Source organism: Mustelus asterias, unplaced genomic scaffold (assembly GCF_964213995.1).
Source record: "Mustelus asterias unplaced genomic scaffold, sMusAst1.hap1.1 HAP1_SCAFFOLD_2673, whole genome shotgun sequence".
NCBI lineage: Eukaryota > Metazoa > Chordata > Chondrichthyes > Carcharhiniformes > Triakidae > Mustelus > Mustelus asterias.
The window spans coordinates 21,882-49,493 of record NW_027592618.1 but is presented as its reverse complement, the minus strand read 5'-3'; the positions used below and the strand labels follow the sequence as shown (position 1 = coordinate 49,493).

General features: G+C 47.4%; 1 protein-coding gene across 3 annotated transcripts in view; it reads right to left on the bottom strand.

Annotated features, from left to right (window-relative positions):
- The window catches only part of daxx (death-domain associated protein), a 42,739-nt gene continuing 15,127 nt past the window's right edge, over positions 1-27,612 (bottom strand). Inside the window, exons 4-6 of one of the 3 annotated variants that reach the window (XM_078207745.1) lie at positions 24,279-25,263; positions 5,459-5,642; positions 1-1,320 (exon numbers count right to left, since the gene is read on the bottom strand). In XM_078207745.1, the coding sequence (XP_078063871.1) occupies positions 1,261-1,320; positions 5,459-5,642; positions 24,279-25,263 (1,229 nt within the window). In that variant the 3' untranslated portion in view covers positions 1-1,260. The remainder of the gene's footprint in view (positions 1,321-5,458; positions 5,643-24,278; positions 25,264-27,612) is intronic. The other 2 variants (XM_078207746.1, XM_078207747.1) reach the window with 2 other exon arrangements.

Sequence of the window (27,612 nt, the reverse complement as noted above, 5' to 3'; positions counted from 1 at the left end):
GTGAGGGAACAGAACCCAAGATTGAAGGCAGACAGCAGGTTCCAAGGAGGTGATTGTAGGAGTTCCGGTGAAGTTAGTGAACCAGCTCCCCTTTTCCCTTTCTGACCAGGATTTCTTTTAGTACAGAAACGAGTGTTCTCTCAGCGGGAGTTTTAAAAAAAGAACTGTCTGGCGATACAAATTCTTCTATCAAAGGACAACAAAAGGGGAAACGCCAGGCCAGAAGGAGAGAGGGGGCAGCAGTGTCGAGGAATGAAATGCCCACCTAAACTCAGGTGAGATATCAACCGACCGCGTGAATCGCCCAATTCACTGCTCGGGAAAAAAGGGCAGAACAAGTGTTGTTGGCTGCACTGCAAGGGTGGATTGGAATCAGACACAGAGAGAAAATGGACCAAGCTTTGATCTCGTGCTCGGAAGAGACCAGAGTCCCCTCACCCCATCCCCACTTCTTACCCACACGGCGGGTGAGCCGACACAAGCGAGGCCGACACCTGGGTGCGGCGAAAAGGCAGCCCCGTGGAATCATTGCCCCATGCAACAGAATCGTAGAGCTTTCGGAGACTGAGGCGCAGAAAGTTGCAACTAAAATTGCCGAGGAGAATTTTCAAGGCGTTGTGCAGTTAATTGAGAACACCAACACCCGGGGTAGAATCACTGGGTTCTTTTTTTACAAATTTGGAAAGCAGATATGAAAGGGTTTATGCGAACAATCAGTCCACAAAAGTGTTTTTATATTCTTTAAAAAGTACTGTTAATTTTTCACTTTCAGAAAATGCATCAACTGCACTTTGTAAGTGCGTTCTGTAGAAAGCACCTTTAACAGAAGGCGGCAGATTAATTTATACATCAACTTCGAGAGCAACCTTCCACCTTAAAGCAGGACAGAAATCCCCTCATCTCTCTCCCCCGCCCCCCAACTCCATCCGGGAACACAGTGAAGTGGGTACCTGGTCACTGTGGGGGTAACACCCTCGTCTGATTTGAGAGCCTGGCTCCAGATATTTCAGTAAGCCGGGAGTTTCCTTGGGGAGTGCCTCCCAAAATTGGGACCCAACTCAAAAATTTGAAAGAACAAAAAAAGGTTTGCCTGCAGATTTCATCTTGCAACGCTTCAAATGTACGAGAGGGGGAGAGAGGGAGAGAGAGAGAGAGGAAGAGAGGAGGCAGCACAGAGCATCAGTGCAAGCTTTCCCCCGTTTCCTTGACAATTTACAGAAACTCCCTGCCATCGAGGAGAGTCCAAAGTCCCCCAGTGCTTCAGTCAGAGTCCGACAGAACAATGATTTCTTCCGGGTCACACTGAGTTGCCACGTTCACCTGAAACAGGGGCAGAAAATACAAGAGGGTCAGTAAACAGAGCCACACACATTCACTAAACATCAGCACTGCTAAAGGGAAGGCTCTACATTCAGAAACCACCTCAGGATTCATTCCCGTCAAAGCTGTGCTTTGAGAATCCTGGTCACTGCTGCAACGTAGGGGAGATTGTAGAGAGTGGCTTGTTGTAGGACGTTAGTGAGTCCACTGCTCACCCCAAGCTGTGCTGAGGCGATTGGTGCCAAATTCCAGCGCGAGACACCAATACCTCTCTCCTGACCCTGGGTTTACAGCCCCAAACAGACTGCCTCACAATCCTTGTGTGAAAGGACTACCTCGGGACACTAGCTGGAGCAGCCAGAGCAGGGGAGGTAGTATTGGCAATCCACCAGCGCCCAGCTAGGGACAGAGCTCTATTCAGGGGCCAGCCTCACTGTCCAAACTGCTGTTTTTCCATTGCCCGAGGGGAATAGCAGGGTAGGCCTGGGTAAGACGCTCTGTCAGAGAGTCGGTGCAGACTCAATCATAGAATACCTGCAGTGCAGAAGGTCGTCATTTGGCCCATCGAGCCTGCACCGACAACAATCCCACCCTGGCCCTATCCTGTAACCCCACGTAGTTACCCTCCTAATCCCCAACATCCCCTAACACTAAGGAGCAATTTAGCATGGCCAATCAACCTAACACACACACAGTTTTGGACTGAGAGAGGAAACCAGAGCACCCGGAGGAAACCCATGCAGACACGGGGACAACATGCAGACTCCACACAAACAGTGACCCAAGCCGGGAATTGAACCGGGTCCCTGGTGCTGTGAGGCAGAGGTGCTAACCCACTGTGCCACTTCACCTATACAGATAGGAAAAAAACACGCAGATAGAAACCAGTGGAATGTCGCCAAGTCAACAAAATGTCTCATGGGCCGCATGTGGCCCCAGGCCACAGGTTGTCCAGAACTGGACCAGGCTGAGTGGAAGGCCAGGGACAAAAGTAGACAAGGTGGTTAAAATAAGATCAGTGGAGCTCCTTGTTTGCTTTATGTAGAGTTCCAACCCATCCCATCCCCAGAAGACTAAAAGGTCGGGTATACAATTTGTTTCTTAGACCTCTGCTATAATTAAATTCAAGTCCCTTTGGTCAGTTACCACAGGGCTGTTTATATATGTAACTAAATACCAACACCAAAAGCTCGATGGGCCAAATGGCCTCCTTCTGCATAGCAGGGATGCTATGATTCTGATATCCGTTCCCTTTAGGACATTAGTGAACCGGATGGGTCTCTTGGATTCAACACCAAGAAACAACTCGTGGGAAGACGTGGAGGTCAAATTTGCAAGGAAGTGACAGGGATTAGTGTGTCTATAATGGGGGACTTTAATTTACTTCCATCTAGAAGGACAAGGGCAGCAGATACATGGGAACACCACCAGCTGCAAGTTCCCCTCCAAGCCTCTCACCGTCCTCACGGGGAAATATATCGGCTGTTCCTTCGCAGTCTCTGGGTCAGAATCCTGGAATTCCCTCCCCAACGGCATTGTGGGTCAACCCACAGCAGCGATTCAAGGTGGCGGCTCGAGGTTAATTAGGGATGGGCAATAAATGCTGACCTAGCCAGCAACGCCCATGTCCCAGGAATGAATAATAAAAACTGAATGTAGATGGGGACTGAAGCAGTGGAAAGGACAGGGAGATGCAAGCATCCCTCGAGTGCATTCAGCAGGATTTTCCACAGCAGTGTGTCCGGTCCAATAGAAAGGAGACATTGCGCACCTGAAATCTGGGAATGAGGTGAGCCGGGTGGATCAAGCGTCAGGAGAACAAAATTGAGGCGGCAGTGGCCACTGTATCATAAAGCTTCGGTTGACAATGGAAAAGGACAAAGAAAAGGACAGAGTTAGAACTAACTGGGCCAAAGACAACTTCAAAAAGGGGGTAAGAATGGATCTGTTTTGGATAAATTGGAATCAAAGATTAGCGGGAAAATTGAAATGGAACAACAGGCTGTCTTGAAAGGAGAGAGTGGCTGAGGCACAGTCAGTATGTATTCCCATGAGGGGGAAGGCAGAGCAACCAAATCCCAAGGTCCCACCGAAGGCGGAAGAGTTAGAGATCAAAAAGAAGCACATTATCTCAGGTGAACAAGAACCAGGCTGAATATCAAAGATTCAGACAGGAATTGAAACGGCAACTCGGAGAAGCAAAGACAGAGTATGAGTACAGACTGGCAGCTAAAATCTGAAAGCGGAGGCAGTGACGAAGTGCATCGTCACAGGACGAGTAATCCAGAAACTCAGCTCATGTTCTGGGGACCCCCGGGTTCGAATCCCGCCACGGCAGATGGTGGAATTTGAATTCAATAAAAAATACCTGGAATTAAGAATCTACCGATGACCATGAAACCATTCTCGATTGTCAGAAAACCCCATCTGGTTCACTAATGTCCTTCAGTGAAGGAAATCTGCCGTCCTTACCCAGTCTGGCCTACATGTGACTTCAGAGCCAAAGCAATGTGGTCGACTCTCAACTGCCCTCTGAACATAGAAACCCTACAGTACAGAAAGAGGCCATTCGGCCCATCGAGTCTGCACCGACCACAATCCCACCCAGGCCCTACCCCCATATCCCTACATATTTTACCCACTAATCCCTCTAACCTACACATCTCAGGACACTAAGGGGCAATTTAAGCATGGCCAATCAACCTAACCCGCACATCTTTGGAATGTGGGAGGAAACCGGAGCACCCGGAGGAAACCCACGCAGACACGAGGAGAATGTGCAAACTCCACACAGTCAGTGACCTGAGCCGGGAATCGAACCCAGGTCCCTGGAGCTGTGAAGCAGCAGTGCTAACCACAGTGCCACCGTGCCGCCCAAGGGTAACTAGGGATGGGCAATAAATGTTGGCCAGCCAGCGACGCCCATGTCCCAGGAATGAATAAAAAATGCTCCGGGGGTTCAAATCCCACCATGGCAGATGGTGATTCGAATTTAATAACAATCTGGAGTTAGAAGTCTAATAATGACCATAAAAGGATATCTGTCATCCTTACTGGGTCTGGCCTACTCGTGACTCCAATGTGGTCAACTCAGTCACTCAGCTTAAGGACAATCCCCTGAATAAATAAAATATATATAGAAGGAAGGCAAGTGTGGGACTGGCTAGGGACCACGAGGGGATTCACGCATGGCCACAGAGGGAATGGCTGAAGAATGAGCACCTGTCTTTACCAAGGAAAATTCATGGTAAAAGGGGAGGTCATTCAGACACTGTTTAAGGTTGACAAGGATATTGGATAATCTGTCTGCACCTTCAGAAGGCCAGCACAGACACAACAAGCCAGACGGTTTCCCTCTATAACCCGAGGAATTGCTGACGAGCAGAATGCAACAGTTCCCATTTTTCCATCGCCCATAGAATCATAGAATCCCTACAGTGCAAGAGGCCATTCTGTCCATCGAGTCAACACTGACGACAACCACAACTACCCCCCCCCCCCCCCCCCCCATCTCCATAACCCCATGCATTTACCCTAGCTAGTCCCCCTGACTGAGGGGAAATTTACTGTAGCCAATCCACCTAGCCCGCACGTCTTTGGACTGTGGGAGGAAACCGGAGCACCGGGAGGAAACCCATGCAGACATGGGGAGAATGTACAGACTCTGCACAGATAGTGTCTCGAGCTGGGAATCGAACTTGGGTCCCTGGTGCTGTGAGGCAGCAGTGCAAACCACTGTGTCACTGTGCCACCCCACAGTGTAGTTAATGCACTACATTCCCTGGTTTCTTCACTGTAAACCCCCTGACCTGCGCCGATTCCAGCTCAGAGCGTAGGCGCCGAGCTTTAATCTCACCCTAAACTAAAAGCCAGAATCCCGCCTGATCTTGTGCTGAGAGTTTGATACAAAGGACAGTCACAAGCCTGAACAACACCAGGGTGAAGGTCACAAATGGCAGAGGGGGAGACCACCGAAACGGCGTGGGGGAGTGAACTGCCTCAGCGATTCTGGGAAAAGCTGTTGCCAGTGTCGGGATGGAAGTAGTCTCCTTCCAACACGCCACAGGGAACGCCCGGCCCCCTACAGCCATGGCATGATTATCAATGGAAGTGAAAGGTGCATGAAAAGCTGGTTTACCCGCGTGTGTCTTACTGGGCTGGGCTGCGAGCTGGTGACCACGCTAACAAGAGGGGAATCTGCTCGCGTCGAATCGACAGTGGGGAACGGACTCTTGACTCCGACCCCAGACTCTGTACGGTCGATGAGTGGCTCCTCCATCCCTTCATCAGACTCCATCAGTTCGATGACTTCTACACCAATCCTTTTCAGTATAAATAATGAAACAAAAGGTGAAAGCAAACACTAAGGTCCATCTGTTCTCAATTCTAAATTGTTTTAAATTATTAAATGACAGCTAACTCTAGGACAATCCTTCATCGCCATCAGAAATACATTCAACACAATCTGCCGGTCTAATTGATCATTTGGATTCACGCTCAGTCGAGCAGGTCTCTCGGCTCACACCCTGGTTCCCAGTCCAGAAACACCAACATTAAATTCCCACCCGTGTTTTCCAATCGCTCCATAGCTTCACCCCTCTCTCTCTCTAACCTCCGCCAAGATCTCCACGTTCCTCCAACTCAAACCCTCTGTCCTTCAAGATGCTCCCTAAAGCCAACCACTTTGACCAAGTGTTTAGTCTCTTTGATGCCTCCTTTGGCTTGGTGTCAATTTACAAGTACGTGGGATATTTCCGAAATGAGAAGGCACTCTATATAAATACAAGTTTATTGTATCAGTTAAAGTACCTCTCTCCTCCAGCAAGGCTGCAAGTACAGATATCTGGGTGAACTCGGCAGAAAAGTGAAGGAGCTTTTTCCCCTGTCCCCAGATTCCTGACCTTCCATCCATTGGTAAGAGCATTAACAGCATTACGTATCAGGCACCGGTATCCACGGGACGCCATGAGCCAGCAAGCAGCAGCGCTGTGGTAAAGCAAGAACCACAGAATTGTGTATCATCTAGACAACTGCTTGTGAGTTCCACATGACTGGAAGCGCGATGTACAATCAGCAGCAGCAGCATCGTACGTCATGGCCTGGCATTTCCCCCACTCAGGCATTACTGTCAAGCCAGGGGATCACCCCTGGTTGAATAACAAGTGCAGGAGGGAATGCAGGAGCAGCACTAGGCATAGCTAAAAATGAGGTGGCAACCTGATGAAGCCACAACACAGGACGACTTGTGAGCCAAACAGTATAAACAGCAGATAGGACTAAGCAATCCCACAAACGATGGATCTGATCTAAGCTCTGCTTACGTGTGTGGGCCCTGACAATATTCCAGCAATAGTACTGAAGACTTGTGCTCCGGAACTTCCCCTAGCCAAACTCTTCCAGTACAGTTACAACACTGGCATCTACCCAACAATGTGGAAAATTGCCCAGGTATTTCCTGTACACAAAAAACAGGACAAATCCAACCCGGCCAATTACTGCCTAATCAGTCTACTCTCGATCATCAGTAAAGTGACGGAAGGGGGTCATCGACAGCGCTATCAAGCAGCACCTGCTCAGCAATAACCTGCCTCAGTGACGCCCAGTTTGGGTTCTGCCAGGGTCACTCAGCTCCTGACCTCATTACAGCCTTGGTTCAAACATGGACAAAAGAACTGAATTCCTGAGGTGAGGCGAGAGTGACAGTCCTCGACATCAAGGCCACAACTGACCGAGTGTGGCGTCAAGGAGCCCCAGTGAAACGGGAATCAAAAGGAAGATGGTTGTGGTGATTGGAGGTCATTCATCTCAGTTCCAGGACATCTCTGCAGGAGTCCCTCAGGGAAGTGTCCGAGGCCCAACCATCCTCAGCTGCTTCATCAATGACCTTCCGTCCATCATAAGGTCAGAAGTGGGGATGTTTGCTGATGACTTTTAAAAAATTAATTCATGGGATGTGGGTGTTGCTGCAAGACCAGCATTTATTGCCCATCCCTAACTGCCCCTAGAGAAGGTGCTGGGTGAGCTGCCTTCCTGAACCCGCTGCAGTCCGAGGTGTAGGTACACCCACCGTGCTGTTAGGGAGGGAGCTCCAGGATGTTGACCCAGCGACAGTGAAGGAACAGCCGATATATTTCCAAGTGGGGATGGTGAGTGACTCGGAGGGGAACCTCCAGGTGGGGGTGTCCCCAGGTATCTGCTACCCTTGTCCTTCTAGATGGTAGCAGTCGTGGGTTTGGAAGGTGCTGCCTCAGGAGCCTTGGTGAGTTGCTGCAGTGCATCTTGTAGATGGGACACACAGCTGTCACTGTGTGTCGGTGGTGGAGGGAGTGGGTGTTTGTGGATGGGATAGCAATCAAGCGGGGCTGCTTTGTCCTGGATGGTGTAGAGTGTTGTTGGAGCTGCACCCGTCCAGGCAAGTGGAGAATATTCCATCACACTCCTGACTTGTGCCTTGTAGATGGTGGACAGGCTTTGGGGAGTCAGGTGGAGAGTTACTCTCCGCAGGATTCCCAGCCTCTGACCTGCTCTGGTAGCCAGTGTTTATGTTATGATCCTGTGTTATTTTGATATATTCTATGTTTGAGGAGGATTGCTTTAAGAGGCAGTGTTTTTCTACAAAGAGTCGGTTTGTCTGGGAAAACGTGCAGCTCCGGTGCTGAGAGCAGGATAATGACTCCTTTTAGCTAAGAATGTGTTACATTGTAGAGTTAATGGGCTGGTGTCAGATTGGTTTCAGATGAGGTAATTAGAGTCATGTCAGTTTTTGATTAGGTTGACTGAATCATATAATGTGGTTAATGGGAGGAGCTAAGCTTGCAGGAAAAAAAGTTTCATTTTCATTTTAAAATAAAGAGCAGTTGCTGCCTGGAGCTGGTAGACAGTGGAGGCTCTCGCTCTGTCCAGAAGGTTTCTGAAAGCTCCAGGGCTGTTAACACAAGTCAAAGTACGCCTGGATTTGCTAACTAGTTTGAAAGTGGAGTTCTAGTTGGGAATTGCTTGAAGTCAGAGGTTTACTGCAAGCTGCTGAAACTCATTCCCCCTCTCTCTGACACTTCCAAGACCATTAACAAGGGTTAAAGCAAGTAGGCCTGCATTTTGTTAATGACAAGGTCACTGAATATCAAGGGACAATGGTTAGATCTTCTCTTGTTGGAGACGGTCATTGCCAGGCAGTTTTGTGGGGCGTGAATGTTACTTGCCACTTGTCAGCTCCAGCCTGGATATTGTCCAGATCTTGCTGCATTTGAACATGGACTGCTTCAGTGTCTGAGTAGCTGCGAATGGGTCTGAACATTGCACAGTGAACATCCCCACTGCTGAGCTGATGGTGGAAGGTGTTTGGGCCGAGGACACTACCCTGAGGAACCTCAGTAGCTGAGATGATTGACCTCCAACCACCACAACTATCTTCCTTTGTGCCAGGAATAACTAACCAGCAGAGAGTCTCTCCCCCCCCGTCCCCTCCCCCCTATATTCCCATTGACTCCAGTTTCACTCGGGCTCCTTGACGCCACACTTGGTCGAATGTGGCCTTGATGTCAAGGACTGTCACTCTCGCCTCACCTCTGGAATTCAGCTCTTTTGTCCATGTTTGAACCTAGGCTGCAATGAGGTCAGGAGCTGAGTGACCCTGGCGAAACCCAAACTGGGCGTCACTGAGCAGGTTATTGCTGAGCAGGTGCTGCTTGATAGCGCTGTCGATGACCCCTTCCATCACTTTACTGATGATCGAGAATGGACTGATTGGGTAGTAGTTGGCTGGGTTGGATTTGCCCAGTTACCTGTGCACAGGACATACCGTAGCAATTTATCACATTGTTAGGTAGCTAACAGTATTGTAGCTGTACTGGAACAGCTTGGTTAGGGGCACAAAGTTCTGAGGCAAACATCCTCGGTCCAAATGGAAGGGTAGAGTGTGGTGGAAATAATTTTTTGAGGTGTGTCTATTTCAATGCCAGGAGTATTGTGGGGAAGGCAGATGAGCTGAAGGCGTGGATAGACACGTGGAAATATGACATTATAGCCATTAGTGAAACTTGGCTACAGGAGGGTCTGGACTGGCAGCTCAATGTTCCAGGGTTCCAATGTTTCAGGCGGGATAGAGGCAGAGGGATAAAAGGTGGGGGGGTGGCATTGTTGGTCAGGGAAAATGTTACAGCGGTACTCAGGCAGGATAGATTAGGGAGCTTGTCTACAGAGGCCCTATGGGTGGAGCTGAGAAACAGGAAAGGTATGACCACATTAATGGGCTTGTATTATAGACCACCCAATAGTCAGCGAGAATTGGAGGAGCAAATCAGCGGAGAGATAGCTGACAACTGCAAGAAACACAAAGTTGTGATAGTAGGGGATTTTAATTTTCCACATATAGATTGGGACCCGCATACTGTTAAAGGTTTAGACGGGGTAGAGTTTGTAAAATGTGTTCAGGAGAATTTTCTACATCAGTATATAGAGGTGCCAACTAGAGAGGATGCGATATTGGATCTCCTATTGGGAAATGAGTTAGGGCAGGTGATGGATGTGAGTGTGAGGGAACACTTTGGATCCAGTGATCATAATGCCATTAGTTTCAACCTGATCGTGGATAAGGATAGATCTGGTCCTCGGGTTGAAGTTCTGAACTGGAAAAAGGCCAAATTTGATGAAATGAGAAGGGATCTGGGAAGTGTGGATTGGCACAGGCTGTTCTCTGGTAAGGATGTAAATGGAAAGTGGGAGGCCTTCAAAGGAGAAATTTTGAGAGTGCAGAGTTTGTATGTTCCTGTCAGGATTAAAGGCAAAGTAAATAGGAATAAGGAACCTTGGTTCTCGAGGGAGATTGTAAAACTGATTAAGAGGAAGAGAGAGTTGTATGAAATGTACAGGCAGCAAGGAACAGATCAGATGCTCGAGGAGTATAAAAAGTGCAAGAAGCTACTTAAGAGGGAAATCAGGAGGGCTAAAAGAAGACATGAGGTTGCTTTGGCAGACAGAGTGAAGGAAAATCCGAAGAGCTTCTATAGGTATGTTAGGAGCAAAAGGATAGTGAGGGATAAAATTGGTCCTCTTGAAGACCAGAGTGGTAGACTGTGTATGGAACCAAAAGAGATGGGGGAGATACTAAATGGTTTTTTTGCATCCGTATTTACTGAGGAAACGGGCATGGAGTCTACGGAAATAGGGCAAACTGGTAGGGAGGCCATGGAACCTTTACAGATTAAAGGGGAGGAGGTGCTCGCTGTCTTGAGGCAAATCAGAGTGGATAAATCCCCAGGACCGGACAGGGTATTCCCACAGACCTTGAGGGAAGCTAGGGTTGAACTTGCAGGGGCCCTGGCAGACATATTTAAAATGTCAGTATTCACGGTGGAGGTGCCGGATGATTGGAGGGTGGCTCATGTTGTTCCGTTGTTTAAAAAAGATTCCAAAAGAAATCCGGGAAATTATAGGCCAGTAAGTTTGACGTCGGTGGTGGGCAAGTTATTGGAAGGTGTGATACAGGATAGGATCTACAAATATTTGGATAGACAGGGACTTATTAGGGAGAGTCAACATGGCTTTGTACGTGGTAGGTCATGTTTGACCAATCTATTAGAGTTTTTCGAGGAGGTTACCAGGAAAGTGGATGAAGGGAAGGCGGTGGATGTTGTCTACCTGGATTTCAGCAAGGCCTTTGACAAGGTCCTTCATGGGAGGTTAGTTAGGAAGGTTCAGTCGCTAGGTATACATGGGGAGCTAGTAAATTGGATAAGACACTGGCTCAATGGAAGAAGCCAGAGAGTGGTTGTGGAGAATTGCTTCTCTGAGTGGAGGCCTGTGACTAGTGGTGTGCCGCAGGGATCGGCGTTGGGTCCATTGTTGTTTGTCATCTATATCAATGATCTGGATGATAATGTGGTCAATTGGATCAGCAAGTTTGCTGATGATACAAAGATTGGAGGTGTAGTGGACAGTGAGGAAGGTTTTCAAAGCTTGCAGAGGGATTTGGACCAACTAGAAAAATGGGCTGAAAAATGGCAAATGGAATTCAACGCAGACAAGTGTGAGATATTGCACTTTGGAAGGACAAATCAAAGTAGAACGTACAGGGTAAATGGTAGGACTCTGAAGAGTGCAGTTGAACAGAGGGATCTGGGAATACAGGTACAGAATTCCCTAAACGTGACGTCACAGGTGGATAGGGTCGTAAAGAGTGCCTTTGGTACATTGGCCTTTATAAATCGGAGTATCGAGTATAAAAGTTGGAGTGCTATGGTAAGGTTATATAAGGCATTGGTGAGGCCGAATTTGGAGTATTGTGTACAGTTTTGGTCACCTAGTTACAGGAAGGATGTAAATAAGATTGAAAGAGTGCAGAGAAGGTTCACAAGGATGTTGCCGGGACTTGAGAAGCTGAGTTACAGAGAGAGATTGAATAGGTTAGAACATAGAACATAGAACATAGAACATTACAGCGCAGAACAGGCCCTTCGGCCCACGATGTTGCACCGACCAGTTAAAAAAAAAAACTGTGACCCTCCAACCTAAACCAATTTCTTTTCGTCCATGAACCTATCTACGGATCTCTTAAACGCCCCCAAACTAGGCGCATTTACAACTGATGCTGGCAGGGCATTCCAATCCCTCACCACCCTCTGGGTAAAGAACCTACCCCTGACATCGGTTCTATAACTACCCCCCCTCAATTTAAAGCCATGCCCCCTCGTGCTGGATTTCTCCATCAGAGGAAAAAGGCTATCACTATCCACCCTATCTAAACCTCTAATCATCTTATATGTTTCAATAAGATCCCCTCTTAGCCGCCGCCTTTCCAGCGAAAACAATCCCAAATCCCTCAGCCTCTCCTCATAGGATCTCCCCTCCATACCAGGCAACATCCTGGTAAACCTCCTCTGCACCCTCTCCAAAGCCTCCACATCCTTCCTGTAATGTGGGGACCAGAACTGCACACAGTACTCCAAGTGCGGCCGCACCAGAGTTGTGTACAGTTGCAACATAACGCTACGACTCCTAAATTCAATCCCCCTACCAATAAACGCCAAGACACCATATGCCTTCTTAACAACCTTATCTACTTGATTCCCAACTTTCAGGGATCTATGCACACATACACCTAGATCCCTCTGCTCCTCCACACTATTCAAAGTCCTCCCGTTAGCCCTATACTCAACACATCTGTTATTCCTACCAAAGTGAATTACCTCACACTTCTCCGCATTAAACTCCATCCGCCACCTCTCGGCCCAACTTTGCAACCTGTCTAAGTCTTCCTGCAAACTACGACACCCTTCCTCACTGTCTACCACACCACCGACTTTGGTGTCATCAGCAAATTTGCTAATCCACCCAACTATACCCTCATCCAGATCATTAATAAATATTACAAACAGCAGTGGCCCCAAAACAGATCCCTGAGGTACACCACTTGTAACCGCACTCCATGATGAATATTTACTATCAACCACCACCCTCTGTTTCCTATCCGCTAGCCAATTCCTGATCCAATTTCCTAGATCACCCCCAATCCCATACATCTGCATTTTCTGCAGAAGCCTACCATGGTGAACCTTATCAAACGCCTTACTAAAATCCATATATACCACGTCCACTGCCTTGCCCCCATCCACCTCCTTGGTCACTTTCTCAAAAAACTCAATAAGGTTAGTAAGGCACGACCTACCTGCCACAAAACCATGCTGACTATCACCTATCAATTCATTACTCTCCAAATAACTATAAATCCTATCCCTTATAATTTTTTCCAACATCTTGCCGACAACAGAAGTGAGACTCACCGGTCTATAATTCCCGGGGACTTTATTCCCTGGAGCGTAGAAGATTGAGGGGAGATTTGATAGAAGTGTATAAGATTTTGATGGGTATAGATAGAGTGAATGCAAGCAGGCTTTTTCCGCTGAGGCTAGGGGAGAAAAAAACCAGAGGGCATGGGTTAAGGGTGAAAGGAGAAAAGTTTAAAGGGAATATTAGGGGGGGGGGCTTCTTCACGCAGAGAGTGGTGGGAGTGTGGAATGGGCTGCCAGATAAAGTGGTAAATGCTTTTAACATTTAAGAAAAACTTGGACGGGTTCATGGATGAGAGGGGTGTGGAGGGATATGGTCCAAGTGCAGGTCAGTGGGACTAGGCATAAAATGGTTCGGCACAGACAGGAAGGGCCAAAAGGTCTGTTTCTGAGCTGTAATTTTCTATGGTTCTATTGTTGGAATACTGTCAGGACCCTTAGCCTAAAGGAAATTAGACAAACAGATGGGTTTTGCAACAAACAGCAATGGCTTCATGATCGTTACGATTTTTAATTCCAGATATTTTATTGAATTTAAAAAAAGAAATTCCACCATCTACCGTGGCGAGATTCAAACCCAGGTCCCCAGAGCATTATCACGGGTTACTAACCAAGCAGCAATACCACTGTGCCACAGCCTCCCACAATGTTCAGTACTATTCGTGACTCCTCACATACTGAAGCAGCCCATGTCCAAATGCAGCAAGACCGGGACAATCTCCAGGCTTGGGCTGACAAGTGGCACAAGTACCAGGGCAACGACCATCTCCAACAAGAGAGGACCCAATTAAGAGAGGGGTAGCACATTAGCACAGTGGTTAGCACTGCTGCCTCACAGCGTCAGGGACCCGGGTTCAATTCCGGCCTTGGGTCACTGTGTGGAGTTTGCATGTTCTCCCCGTGTCTGCGTGGGTTTCCTCCGGGTGCTCCGGTTTCCTCCCACAGTCCAAAGATGTTCAGGTTTGGTGGATTAGCCATGGGAAATGTGTGGGGTTACAGGGATAGGGTGGGGCCTGGGTAAGATACTGAGTTAATACAGACTCAATGGGCCGAGGCTTCTTCTGCACTGGGGATCCTAGGATTGTCCTTTTGACATTCAATGATATTACCATCACTGGATCCTCACCATCAACAAAACTGAACTGGACCCAGCCAGATAAATAGTGGCCAAGAGAGAAAACGCTGGAAAATCTCAGCAGGTCTGGCAGCATCTGCAAGGAGAGAAAAGAGCTGACGTTTCCAGTCCAGACGACCCTTTGATATCTGGACTCCGAACGTCAGCTCTTTTCTCTCCTTACGGATACTGCCAGACCTGCTGAGATTTTACAGCATCCTGCAGCGAGTAACTCACCTCCTGACTCCCCCCCCCCCCCCCTCCCCCAAAGCCTGTCCACCATCTACAAGGCACAAGTCAGGAGTGTGATGGAAAACTCCCCACTTGCCTGGGTGAGTGCAGCTCCAACAACACTCGAGAAGCTCCTGCAAATATCCTGATGTATGCAATACAGAATTCTTCAACAATAATCTACAATATTCTAAAACAATAACCCAGAACATTATAAAAGGAAGACAATTCGCCCCATCTCCCAACATTAACAGATCCTGTAAAAATGCCAGGATCTGGAGTTGCAGTATTGTCTGAAGCTAATCAGTCCTTCCTTGTGCCAATTCTCCTCTGTGCCAAGTTTCATTGAACCCTGTCCACTAACAAGGGCTGAAACCTTGGCCCACTTTCCCTGGCATCCATGCAGAGTCGCACTTTAGCATCGAGAAACAACAGGGTCATCACTTACTGGCTGGGAGGGGAGAATTAAAGCCAAATCCAAAAATATATTTAATCCTTTCAAATAATTAATTGCCAAGTTTTGAGTGAAGGATTATTCCTGAGACGTTGTAACATTGACACTGCCGTCCCCACAGCCCCCGGTGAGGTGGGGTAAAGGTGGAACACTCTCACACTCTGAACGATGTGTGTTAACCAGCTATGGTTTTTATTTTACAACCTGACAGCTTTAATCAACCACAAAAAGCCTCGACTGCCCTGCCGCCACCTCACGCTCAGACAGTGCATTCCAGACCTGAGCCTCTGGCTGTGTGAAAACAGTGCTGCCATTGCTTCTTTTACAAATTACTTCAAATCTGTGCCCTCCTCATCCCTGGAACTATTCAAGTGAACCTTTTCTGCGCTCTCCCTGATGCCTTCACGTCTCCCATAACACGCCAACTAAGGCCAAACTACTAGTTTTTTAAAAAAGTCTATTTATTAGTGTCACAAGTTGGCTTACATTAACACTGCAATGAAGTTGCTGTGAAAATCCCCTAGTTGCCACACTCTGGCGCCTGTTTGGGTACACTGAGGGAGAATTTAGCAGGGCCAATGCACCCTAACCAGCACATCTTTCAGCCTGTGGGAGGAAACCAGAGCACTCGGAGGAAACCCACACAGACACGGGGAGAACATGCAAACTCCACACAGACAGTGACCCAAGCCAGAATCGAACCAGGGTCCCTGGCACTGTGAGGCAGCAGTGCCAACCACTGTGTCACCGGGAATGGAGCCCGGGTCCCTGGCGCTGTGAGGCAGCAGTGCTAACCACTGTGTCACCATGCTGCTCCAACATAACTGCCTTGCTCTTAATAAGCCTGTAGCAATTATTGTATGAACCATTCTCTCAGCCTAGCCTGCCATCTTCAATGACTAATGTACATACATTCATAGGTCCCCCTCAGCTCCTTCATCCCATTGCAGATTTTTAATATATTCATCGGGTGTGGGCATCACTGGCCAGGCCAATAGTTATTGCCCATCCATAATCACCCTTGTAAGATGGAGGCACCACTTTGGACTGCCACAATCTGCTGTAGGTACACCCACAGTGCTGTTAGGGAGGGAGCTCCAGGATGTTGACCCAGTGACAGTGAAGGAACGGCCGATATATTTCCAAGTCGGGATGGTGAGTGACTCGGAGGGGAACCTCCAGGTGGGGGTGTTCCCAGGTATCTGCTGCCCTTGTCCTTCTAGATGGAAGCGGGCGTGGGTTTGGAAGGTGCTGCCTAAGGAGCCTTGGTGAGTTGCTGCAGTGCATCTTGTAGATGGTACACACGGCTGTTACTATTAAAGTAAAAAGTTAAAGTTTATTTATTAGTCACAAGTAAGGCTTACATTAACGCTGCAATGAAGTTACTGTGAAATTCCCCTAGACACCACACTCCCGCTGAGTGGATGGTGAAGGAATTGAATGCTGAAAGGTGATGAATGGGATGTCAATCAAGAGGATGACTTTGTCCCAGGAGGCTTTGAGCTTCTTGGAGCTGCACCCATCCAGGCATCCCAAAACACTCCTGACTTGTGTCTTGGAAAATGGGGGACAGCCATTGGGGTTCAGGTGGTTTGTTACTGGCTGCAGGATTCCTGGCTTCTGCCTGTTCTGGCAACCACAGTATTCTTTCGGCTGGACCAGTTCAGTTTCTGGTCAACGCTAACTCCCAGAATGTTGACGCTGGGGGTTTCAGTGCTGGTTTTAGTGGTGGTAATGCCATTGAATGTCATGGGGCGATGGTTAGATTCTCGACTGTGGGAGTTGCTCATTGCACGGCACTTGTGTGGGATGAATGTTCCTTGTCAGCCCAAACTTGGACAGTGTCGAGGTCTTGCTGCATTTAGACATGGACTGCTTCAGTCTCTGAGTTGCGAATGGTGCTGAACATTGTGTAGCCATCAGCAAACATCCCCACTTCTGACCTTATGATGGAGGGAAGGTCATTGATGAAGCAGCTGAAGATGGTTGGGCCTCGGACACCACCCTGAGGGACTCCTGCAGAGATGTCCTGGAACTGAGATGGTTGACTTCCGACCACCACAACCATCTTCCTCTGTGACACCGAGTGGATAAATCCAGATCGGTAAGAGCCATGGACACTCCTACCCTAATTCAATTCATCAGACGTGACGCACCCTTTACAAATCCACACGAGCTGTTATCAGCTCATCTTGCTCCACATACTCAGCCAGTGTCCCTAATGACTAGAAGCTTCACTACAACAAATGCTGAACCAACAGTCCTGCAGTTAACCTGGCTTCCCCCTCTCCAAATCCTGATGCGATATACACCCAGGAGACTTCAATCCAACAACAGTTGTATGTCTGCTGGCCCAACTCAAGAAACAGATTCTCAAAGTACTGCACTATTTATCTCCAATATCACAGTTTTTAATAATTTTATGGATGCAGCGTTTTATAATAGGAGCATTGAGTTATTTGTTACCTTTTAACAGTTTTATTGATAATGATTTTTAAACCTGATGCTTGGGGGGGGTGTCTAAATATGATTGAACTTATGGAAGCTACTAAGGTAGACCTCAATAAATGTAAATCGGATTTATTTATAAATATCTCCTATCTGTGTGTGGAATTCAATTGTTCCATTTGCTCTATCATCTTTAATTCTTTTAAGGTGATTAAAGAACAAAGTAAAGTGGTTCATAAAGAATATAAACTAAAGGTGGTTATGTATAAAATGTGGTAAGAGTGAGAGTTTTACCCCATAGCTTGCCATTATGGCAAATGTAACGGGGATAATAGAAGTGTTGGGTTTAGAGATGCAGAATTTTAAGTGTATAATTTGTGGTAAGGAATTTAAAACGCAGAGAGGATTGAGTTTGTATAAGGCTAAAATTCATCCTGTAGGTGAGGAGTAAAATAGGGATAGAAAAGAATGGTAAAGAATAGTAAAGAGGCTAGCAGTAAAATCCACTCAGCTTGGACAGAGGAAGAGACCGAAACTCAATTAGAATTTAAAAATTACTCAAATCACTGGCTGCGATTCAACTCTGCCAAGGAGCTGAATTTTATCAACGTCCTTTTACTTCAAAGTAATGCATAGCCAACAAGGAAATTATCTACTGGCAGGTCAGTTGGCAATGTACTCTGCAGGAGATGCAATACAGTTCACAAAACTACTGGGCACATCTCAGGATATTGTCCATATGTTAAAAATGCCAGAATTTTCAGTCCAAGTTTTACATCTTAAGACCATAAGACAGAGGAGCAGAATTAGGCCACTCGGCCCATCGAGTCAGCTCCAGCATTCAATCACTGCTGATATTTTTCTCATCCCCATTCTCCTGCCTTTTCCCCATAATCCCCGATCTCTTTATTAATCGAGAACTTATCTATCTCTGTCTTAAAGACACTCAATGACCTGGTCTCCACGGCCTTCTGCGGCAAAGAGTTCCACAGATTCACCACTCTCTGGCTGAAGAAATTCCTCCTCATCTCTGTTTTAAAGGATCGTCCCTTTAGCCTGAGGTTGTGCCCTCTGGTTCTAGTTTTTCCTACTAGTGGAAACATCCTCTCCACATCCACTCTATCCAGGCCTCGCAGTATCCTGTAAGTTTCAACAAGACCCCCCCTCATCCTTCTAAACGCCAATGAGTACAGACCCAGAGTCCTCAACAGTTCCTCATACGACAAGCTCTTCATTCCAGGGATCATTCTTGTGAACCTCCTCTGGACCCTTTCCAACGGCAGCACATCTTTCCTTAGATATGGGCCCCAAAACTGCTCATAATACTCCAAATGGGGTCTGACTAGAGCCTTATACAGCCTCAGAAGTACATCCCTGCTCTTGTATTCTAGCCCTCTCGACATGAACGCTAACATTGCATTTGCCTTCCTAACTGCCGACTGAACCTGCACATTAACCTTAAGAGAATCTTGAACAATGACTCCCAAGTCCCTTTGTGTTTCTGATTTCCTAAGCATTTCCCCATTTAGAAAATAGTCTCAGCCTCCATTCCTCCTTCCAAAGTGCATAACCTCACTTTTCCACATTGTATTCTATCTGCCACTTCTTTGCCCACTCTCCTAACCTGTCCAAGTCCTTCTGCAGCCCCACTGCTTCCTCAATACTACCTGTCCCTCTACATATCTTTGTATCATCTGCAAACTTAGCAACAGTGCCTTCAGTTCCTTCCTCCAAATCGTTCATGTATATTGTGAAAAGTTGTGCTCCCAGCACTTTGTTTTAAAACATCTTTTTAAGATTTTTTAGCACCTCGTAATACAACAAAGCAGCATTTTTTAAAAGCAGACATCCTGATATGCAGTGACGTGAAGTTGGCGAAGGCCAATGGGACCATACAATTCAAAGACAATAATAGTTCCCTTGAAAGAGCTTGGGAAGAAAAAGTTGACAAATATAACCAGCTTGTAGAAGACATCGTAAATCTGACTAGACGCTCTGAGGTTAGGTTTTTCGGATTTGTTATGGGTGCCAGAGGCAAGTGACAGAAACAGAATGAGCTGCTAATGAAGTTTCTGGAGCTCAGGAATTTCAAAAGCTTTGCAGACAGAACAAACCACCTGGTTGGTAACTTTACAAACTATAAAGATTTTACAGATTTTTATGGACATTTAATAATTTGTTCTATGGTTAAAACCACTCGAATTATTTTTCGTATTTTATCACTTTTTTCTTAATATTTGGTATTACTTTTTATGCCTATAGTTTTCATAAAATTATTATAGTTAGCGTATAACAAATACATATCAAATGAAGGTATAACAATGTTGGGATACAGTATGTGATCCCCACTCAATCCTCCTTCTCCTGTGCCTACAATGATTAATTTTAATGGTAATCAGACATATTTTTATTATATCCTTTTAGCAATCTATGGCCCTGGTTTGCTAGGTGGAGATCTCCAATTGTGGACATGCCACATTAATACATGGAATGCAGATCATAGTAGTGATGCTTTTCAATAGACCAAACACAATTCTACAACTGAACCAGGGACACGATTTTAAAAAGGGGGAAGAGGCTGAAAAACACTGGCAGAAGGGCCTGAGTGAATCATAGAAACCCTACAGTGCAGAAGGAGGCCATTCAGCCCATCGAGTCTGCACCGACCACAATCCCACCCAGGCCCTACCTCTATATCCCTACATATTTTACCCACTAATCCCACTAACCTACGCATCTCAGGACACTAAGGGACAATTTTAGCATGGCCAATCAACCTAACCCGCACATCTTTGGACTGATCAGTGTTTAATGTAGGGCCTGAGTGAATCAGTGTTTAATGTGGGGCCTGAGTGAATCAGTGTTTAATGTGGGGCCTGAGTGAATCAGTGTTTAATGTATAATGGGGCAGGTAGGTTCGCTTGTGTTACAAAGTGATTCGAACAATAAAGAGCAAAATAATCCTACTATAATTACACAGGATCTTGACGAGACATTTGGGAGTAGTGTATGCAGTTGTGTTCTCCTTACCCTAGGGTATATTTCCCCTGTAGGAGGTGGGACAAAGGTTTACCAGATTGCCTGCTGGGTTAAGAGGTTGTTCTATGATGAGAGAACGAGTAAATTGGCTGTAAAGTGTAGCTGCAATTTAGGAAATCTGCACTCAGCAAATTGCCCCAAACTGTGATAACGACCAGTCGATTTGTCTCTTGTGATGGTGACTGCCGCATTAATATTGGTCAAATGACAGGAATAAAACCTGGTCTAATAGCAAATTTCTAGGAGTTTTTTTTATAGGGTGGACTAATACTTATGACCCCAAGTTCATCGAAATGGTCAGATGGAATTCCTGTTAGACAATTAACAGTTAAGGTAATTGGGGAGACAGGAAAGTTTAAAGTTTATTTATTAGTGTCACAAGTAGGCTTACATTAACACCGCAATGAAGCTACTGTGATAATCCCTTAGTTGCCACACTCCGGCACCTGTTCCAGTACACTGAGGGAGAATTTAGCATGGCCAATCCCCCTAACCTGCACATCTTTCAGACTGTGGGAGGAAACCCACGCAGACACGGGGAGAACGTGCAGATTCCGCAGTGACAGTAGAATCTCAAAAGCGATCTCCCCATACCCTCATCAGGACATTATTCCTCAAACTGGCTTCAAGACACCAACAACTCCCACACAAGCAGAGAAATAACAGCTTTCAAACTGTGCAGGAGCCAGGGTTAACATGCTAAGCCACATTTCCCAAAAGAACAATGCTTTCTTTCTGAAACCCCCACTTCTGACCTGAGAACATAGAACATTACAGCACAGCACAGGCCCTTCGGCCCTCGATGTTGCGCCGACCAGTGGAACCAATCTAAAGCCCCTCTAATCTACACTATTCCAATATCATCCATATGTTTATCCAATGACCATTTGAATGCTCTTAATGTTGGCGAGTCCACTACTGCTGCAGGCAGGGCATTCCACGCCCTTACTACTCTCTGAGTAAAGAACCTACCTCTAACATCTGTCCTATATTTCTCACCCCTCAATTTAAAGCTATGCCCCCTCATGTTAGCCAACACCATCCGAGGAAAAAGGCTCTCACTATCCACCCTATCTAATCCTCTGATCATCTTGTATGCCTCTATTAAGTCACCTCTTAACCACCTTCTCTCCAACAAAAACAACCTCAAGTCCCTCAGCCTTTCCTCATACGATTTTCCCACCATACCAGGCAACATCCTGGAAAATCTCCTCTGCACCGTTTCCAACACTTCCACATCTTTCCTATAATGCGGCGACCAGAACTGTACGCAATACTCCAAGTGCGGCCGCACCAGAGTTTTGTACAGTTGCAGCATGACCTCATGGCTCCAAAACTCAATCCCTCTACCAATAAAAGCTAACACACCGTACACCTTCTTAACAACCCTATCAACCTGGGTGCCAACTTTCAGGGATCTATCCACATGGACACCCAGATCCCTCTGTTCATCCACACTACCAAGTATCTTACCATTAGCCCAGTACTCTGTATTCCTGTTACTCCTTCCAAAGTGAATCACCTCACACTTTTCTGCATTAAGCTCCATTTGCCACCTCTCAGCCCAGCTCTGCAGCTTACCTATGTCCCTCTGTAACCTACCACTTCCCTCCGCACTTTCTACAACTCCACCGACTTTAGTGTCGTCCGCAAATTTACTAATCCATCCTTCCACGCCCTCATCCAGGTCATTTATAAAAATGACAAATAGCAGTGGCCCCAAAACAGATCCTTGCAGTACACCACTAGTAACTGAACTCCAGGATGAATATTTCCCATCAACCACCACCCTGTTTTCTTACAGCTAGCCAATTCCTGATCCAAACCACTAAATCACCCTCAATCCCATGTGTCCGTATTTTCTGCAATAGTTTACCATGGGGAACCTTATCAAACGCTTTACTGAAATCCATATACACCACATCAACCGCTTTACCCTCATCCACCTCTTTGGTCACCTTCTCAAAGAACTCAATAAGGTTTGTGAGGCACGACCTACCCTTCACAAAACCGTGCTGACTATCCCTAATCAAATTATTCCTTTCTAGGTGATTATAAATCCTATCTCTTATAATCCTTATGAAGTGCCTCGCGATTGTTACCTTTCCATTAAATGTCAGTTTAAAAAAAAACGAGCACTTTGCAAAACAACTCTGGGCAAGAGAGGATCTTTTAAACAAAGCTTCTTTTAACCTTCAGGGCAGCACGGTGGTACAGTGCTTAGCACTGCTGCCTCACAGCGCCAAGGACGCGGGTTTAATTCCAGCCTCGGGTCACTGTCTGTGTGGAGTCTGCACGTTCTCCCCGTGTCTGCGTGGTTTCCTCCAGGTGCTCCCGTTTCCTCAGTCCAAAAGACGTGTTGGTTAGGTGCACTGGCCATGGTAAATTGACCCTTACGGGGTTATCAGGGTAAATAAGGAGTTAGGGGAATAGGGGCTGGGTGGGATTGTTGTCAGTGCAGGCTCGATGGGCCAAATGGCCTCTTTCTGCACTGTAGGGATTCTATATTCTAAAGTAAAGTTTATTTATCACAAGTGTGCTTACATTAACACTGCAATGAAGTTACTATGAAATTCCCCTAGTTGCCACACTCCGGCGCCTGTTCGGGTCAATGCACCGAACCAGCACGTCTTTCAGACTGTGGGAGGAAACCCACGCAGACACGGGGAGAACGTGCAGACTCCACACAGACAGTGACCCAAGCTGGGAATTGAATCCGTGCCCCTGGCAGTGTGAGGCAGCAGTGCTAACCACTGCGCCGCCATGCCGTCCCTTCTTCTCAAGGCGCAGCTATTAAAATGATTAGTCCAGTGGTCAGGAGGCCTGCTGTTGTACACAGAACTGGCCAATACTGCCAATCATTCTCATCCCAGGAGGGACCAGTGATTGCAAACATTACAATACTTGGGAAATGAGTCGAGAGATGGTCTTACAGTGTACAGCGGTGTCGGACTGATTGAAGAGGGTTAGTGAGTGGAGCTGCCAACAGGCCCGACGTCTCGGTACTAATGGGTGCTTGCTGAAAAATTGCTGTGGCCAAAGCTTTTTGCCTTGTACTCATCAGGACAAAACACAAGAATGCCAAATTTCAAACAGTCACAACAGGAGGAAGGAAGAATGCTGACTGGTTGGCAGGCAGAGCCCGATTCGCCCTGGAAACACCTTGGCCAAAGCAAGAGGGAAGTCTAAGTTTCCAAGTAATTCAAGGCAGACATGAGGCTTGAACATATTCCCTTTGTTTGTAGGGAAAGGGTCCGTGTGAATATATGAATTTATGTCGCTTCTAGCAAGCATAAATGTGCCATGTTAGGAGCTGGACTGCCCATCTTAAATTGGTTGCCATTGTAGCTATCGGCACTCAGGATTGTTCAGTAAGAGCTGCCCAATCACGCAATTAACAGATGTTTTACTTTGGTTTTGTAATTGTGAGGCTCGAGTATGGTCTGTATGAAGAAATATGATGCTCGATTTATAGAATCATAGAATCCCTACAATGCCCGAAGCAGGCCATTCAGCCCATCGTGCCTGCACTGACCTCAATCTATCCCCATAACCCTACGTTTTTACCCTGCTAGTCCCCCTGACATTATGGGGCAATTTACCATGGCCAATAAACCTAACCCTCATATTTTCAGACTGTGGGAGGAAACCCTCGCAGGTGGGGAGAGACATCGGCGTGGTCGCCGCCGCCTCACACTGCAGCCGGCCAGTAAAACCCACCGTCATAGTTTGCTCAGGATCAGTGCAAAGCACCGTTGGGTTTGATGAACACTGCAAATGGGGGAACGCCACCTCTCAGTCACAATAACTCCCCACTCAACTTGCAGCACTACTGAGGGGAGGAACAAAGAGATAATCCGAAGGAGCTTTGATACAACTCTCTACTCACGGCGTCTCCATGTCTCGCCCTCGCTTAGTTCTCTTTGTCACAGGTGACGTGTCCACATCGATGGCATCTTTCTGTTGCCCGTTTATTGCAGTTAAATAGATGTCTGGACTGTGTCCATCAGTTCCCAGCATTTTCAAACTTTCCTCCTTGATAACAGGCTCTCTGTCCAGGTCTAGATCACCTCCTGTGCTCACAGATTTTGGCACGTAACAGGGGGATGTTTCTGCATTACACTTCCCGCGTACAGGCAGATTATTTGTTACTGACTCCTCTGCTGCTGCAAGATCCTCGCCTGCTTCTGACGCAGTTTTGGGGTTTGGTTTGGCAGTCGGAGCCTCCAGTTTCTGTCCACTGGAATCTGCTCGTTTCCTCTTTGGGCGCCTGGCTGCTTGCTCCCCAAACTCACCTTTCACTCCCTCGTGATTGGTGGGCGGGGGGCTGGCCTCGTCACTCCCAATTTCTTCCTCAGCCGTGCAGGCGGGGCTATCCTCGAGGTCGGAACGGTCTCCTTTTCCTTCGACACAGGCGGGGCTCCCAACGTCATCAGATCCGGTGCCTTCCACCATGGGAGTAGCAGCCCCGTTCTCACTGCTGGATCCCACCTGTTCCTCCACAGCCCCCTTCTCGCTGCTGGACCCAATGCCTTCCTCGACAGCGAGAACGGTGCCCACCTCCACGCTCGACCCCACTCCCTCCTCCACGATGCATACGGGACTGTTACTGTCACCATTGGCCCCGGCATTCTCTGCCTCTGTGCCCCCACTTTTATCATTGCACTCGGAGCCCTCGTGTGTGGTGCAGACTGGGCTGCTCTCGTTATTGGAGCTGCCATCTTCCTCTACAATGCCAGCGATGTCCAACCCCATGCCTTCTTCCACCTGGCCTTCAGCCGATTCTGCATCCTCCTCACTCTCATCGTCTGAGGACGGGACGGACACTTCAGACTCATCCACCTCTTCCACACCACTGCCTTCCGCCTTCTCATCTGAAATACAATTTAAAGGTGTTAACAGTCTCCAGGGAAAAGACAGATTAATTACTTCAAACCACTGACCGAGCTGGAGCTGGGAGGGATTGCAGCCAAGCCTGTCACAGGTGATAGCCATGGAGGGGAAGGAGGATGGAGAAAGAGATTTCTCAATCAGTTTGCTCAAATATTTCTCAAAATACACATTTAGTCTGAATCTTTAGGCAGATTCTATGCCCAAAAGAGCCCCTCCATTGTCCATCTCACTGACCATTATAAAAAGGAATGCAGCGGCGAGTTACTGACTCCCTCCGCTTGCCATCAGGGCAGCATTTAACTGAGTGTCATATAAATACTGTGGATACAAGAACAGAGATTGGGAGTTCTTAGGCGAGCAAATCAGCTCCTGGCTAACCCCCACTGGCTGCCCACCATCTATAAAGCACAGGCTACACTCTCCACTCACCTGGACGAGTGAAGCTCCAATAACATAGCCAGAAGCTTTTTCCCTCGGGTGGAAGAGTCAATTACTAGGGGGCATAGGTTTAAGGGGCAAGGTTTAAAGGAGATGTACGAGGCAAATGTTTTTTTTTAAAACACAGAGGGTGTTGGGTGCCTGGAACTCGCTGCCGGGGGAGGTAGTGGAAGCGGATACGATCGTGACTTTCAAGGGGCGTCTTGACAAATACAGGAATAGGATGGGAATAGAGGGATATGGTTGCCGGAAGGGTAGGGGGCTTTAGTTCAGTCGGGCAGCATGGTTGGTGCAGGCTTTGGAGAGCCAAAGGGCCTGTTCCTGAACTGTAATTTTCTTTGTTCTAACCTGCAAGAAGCTCGACGCCATCCAGCACAAAGCAATCCACTTGATTGGCATTCTCCCCAGCGACGCACAGTGACAGCCCGTGTGTACCATCTACAAGATGCACTGCAGCAACTCACCAAGGCTCCTTAAGCAGCAACTTCCAAACCCACAACCGCTTCCATCTAGAAGGACAAGGGTAGCAGATACCTGGGAAAACCCCCACCTGAAAGCTCCCCCAAGTTTCAGCTATGAAGAGAGGATGGTTAGGCTGGGGTTATTTTCCTTGAAGCAGAGAAGGCTGAGGGGGGACCTGATTGAGGTGTACAGAATTATGAGGGACATAGATAGGGTGGATAAGTAGGAACTTTTCCCCTTAGCAGAGGGGTCAATAACCAGGGGGCAGAGACTTACGGTCAGGAGCAGGAGACTTAGAGGAGAAACCTTTTCACTCAGAGGGTGATGGGAATCTGGAACTCACTGCTGAAAGGGTGGTCGAGGCGGGAATCCTCACAACATTTAAGAAGCATTTAGATGAGCACTTGAAACGCCCCAGCGTACACGGCTACGGAGCGAGTGCTGTAAAATGGGATTACAATAGATAGGTGCTTGATGGCCAGCCCACACATGATGGGCTGAAGGGCCTCTCTCTGAACCGTAAAACTCTATGACCTACACAACTTGGACAGCACCTGTGGGGACAAAATAGGGCCAACGACTGTGACGAAGGATCATCCAGACTGGAAACATTGGCTCTATTCTCTCTCCACAGACGCTGTCGGAGCTGCTGAGATTTTCCAGCATTTTCTGTTTTTGTTTCCGATTCCAATATTCACAGTAATTTGCTTTTAGCAAAAGGTCAGGATGCAGGAAAGCAGGAATTAGGAAAGCAAATGGAAGGGCGTTCTTTATGGCAGGGGGGACGGAGTATAAACGTAGGGAGGTGCTGCTAGCACTGTGTATGGCTTTGCTAAGATCACACCTGCAGGACTGCGTACAATTTTGATCTTATTTGAGGGATAAAGTAGTCACCGTAGTCCCAGATGACCACAGGATGTTCCCCCCTTTGGGGGGGGGAGCTGACTGGTGGTGATTTAACCTGAGGGTCACCGCACCCGAGGTGAGGAGCAAGGTCGAGAAGACGGGGCCTTCATGAATAACCTCAGCAGGTACGGGAATTGAAGTCTCGCTGTTGGCGACGCTCTGCGTCACAAACCAGCCGTCCAGCCAAGAGCTAAACTGACACTTGTATTGGAAGCAATTCAGAGAAGGTTCATGGGCTGAAGGGGCTTTGACTTATGAGGAAAGATTGAGTAGGTTTGAAATTGAGAGAGAGGGAGGTGAGAGGGGACTTGACAGGGTAGATGTTCCCCACTGGCTAAGAGGGACATGGAATATTGACAACTAGGGGGACACAGTTTAAGAATAAAATGTCTCCCTTTTAAGATGGGGATGAAATTCTGCTGAGGGTCCTTTGTTTTTGGAGTTCCCCAGCTCAGAGTGGTAGAGCCTGGCTCATGGCACACATTCAGCGCAGAGTCAGACAGATGTTTGATCTGTGAATGACA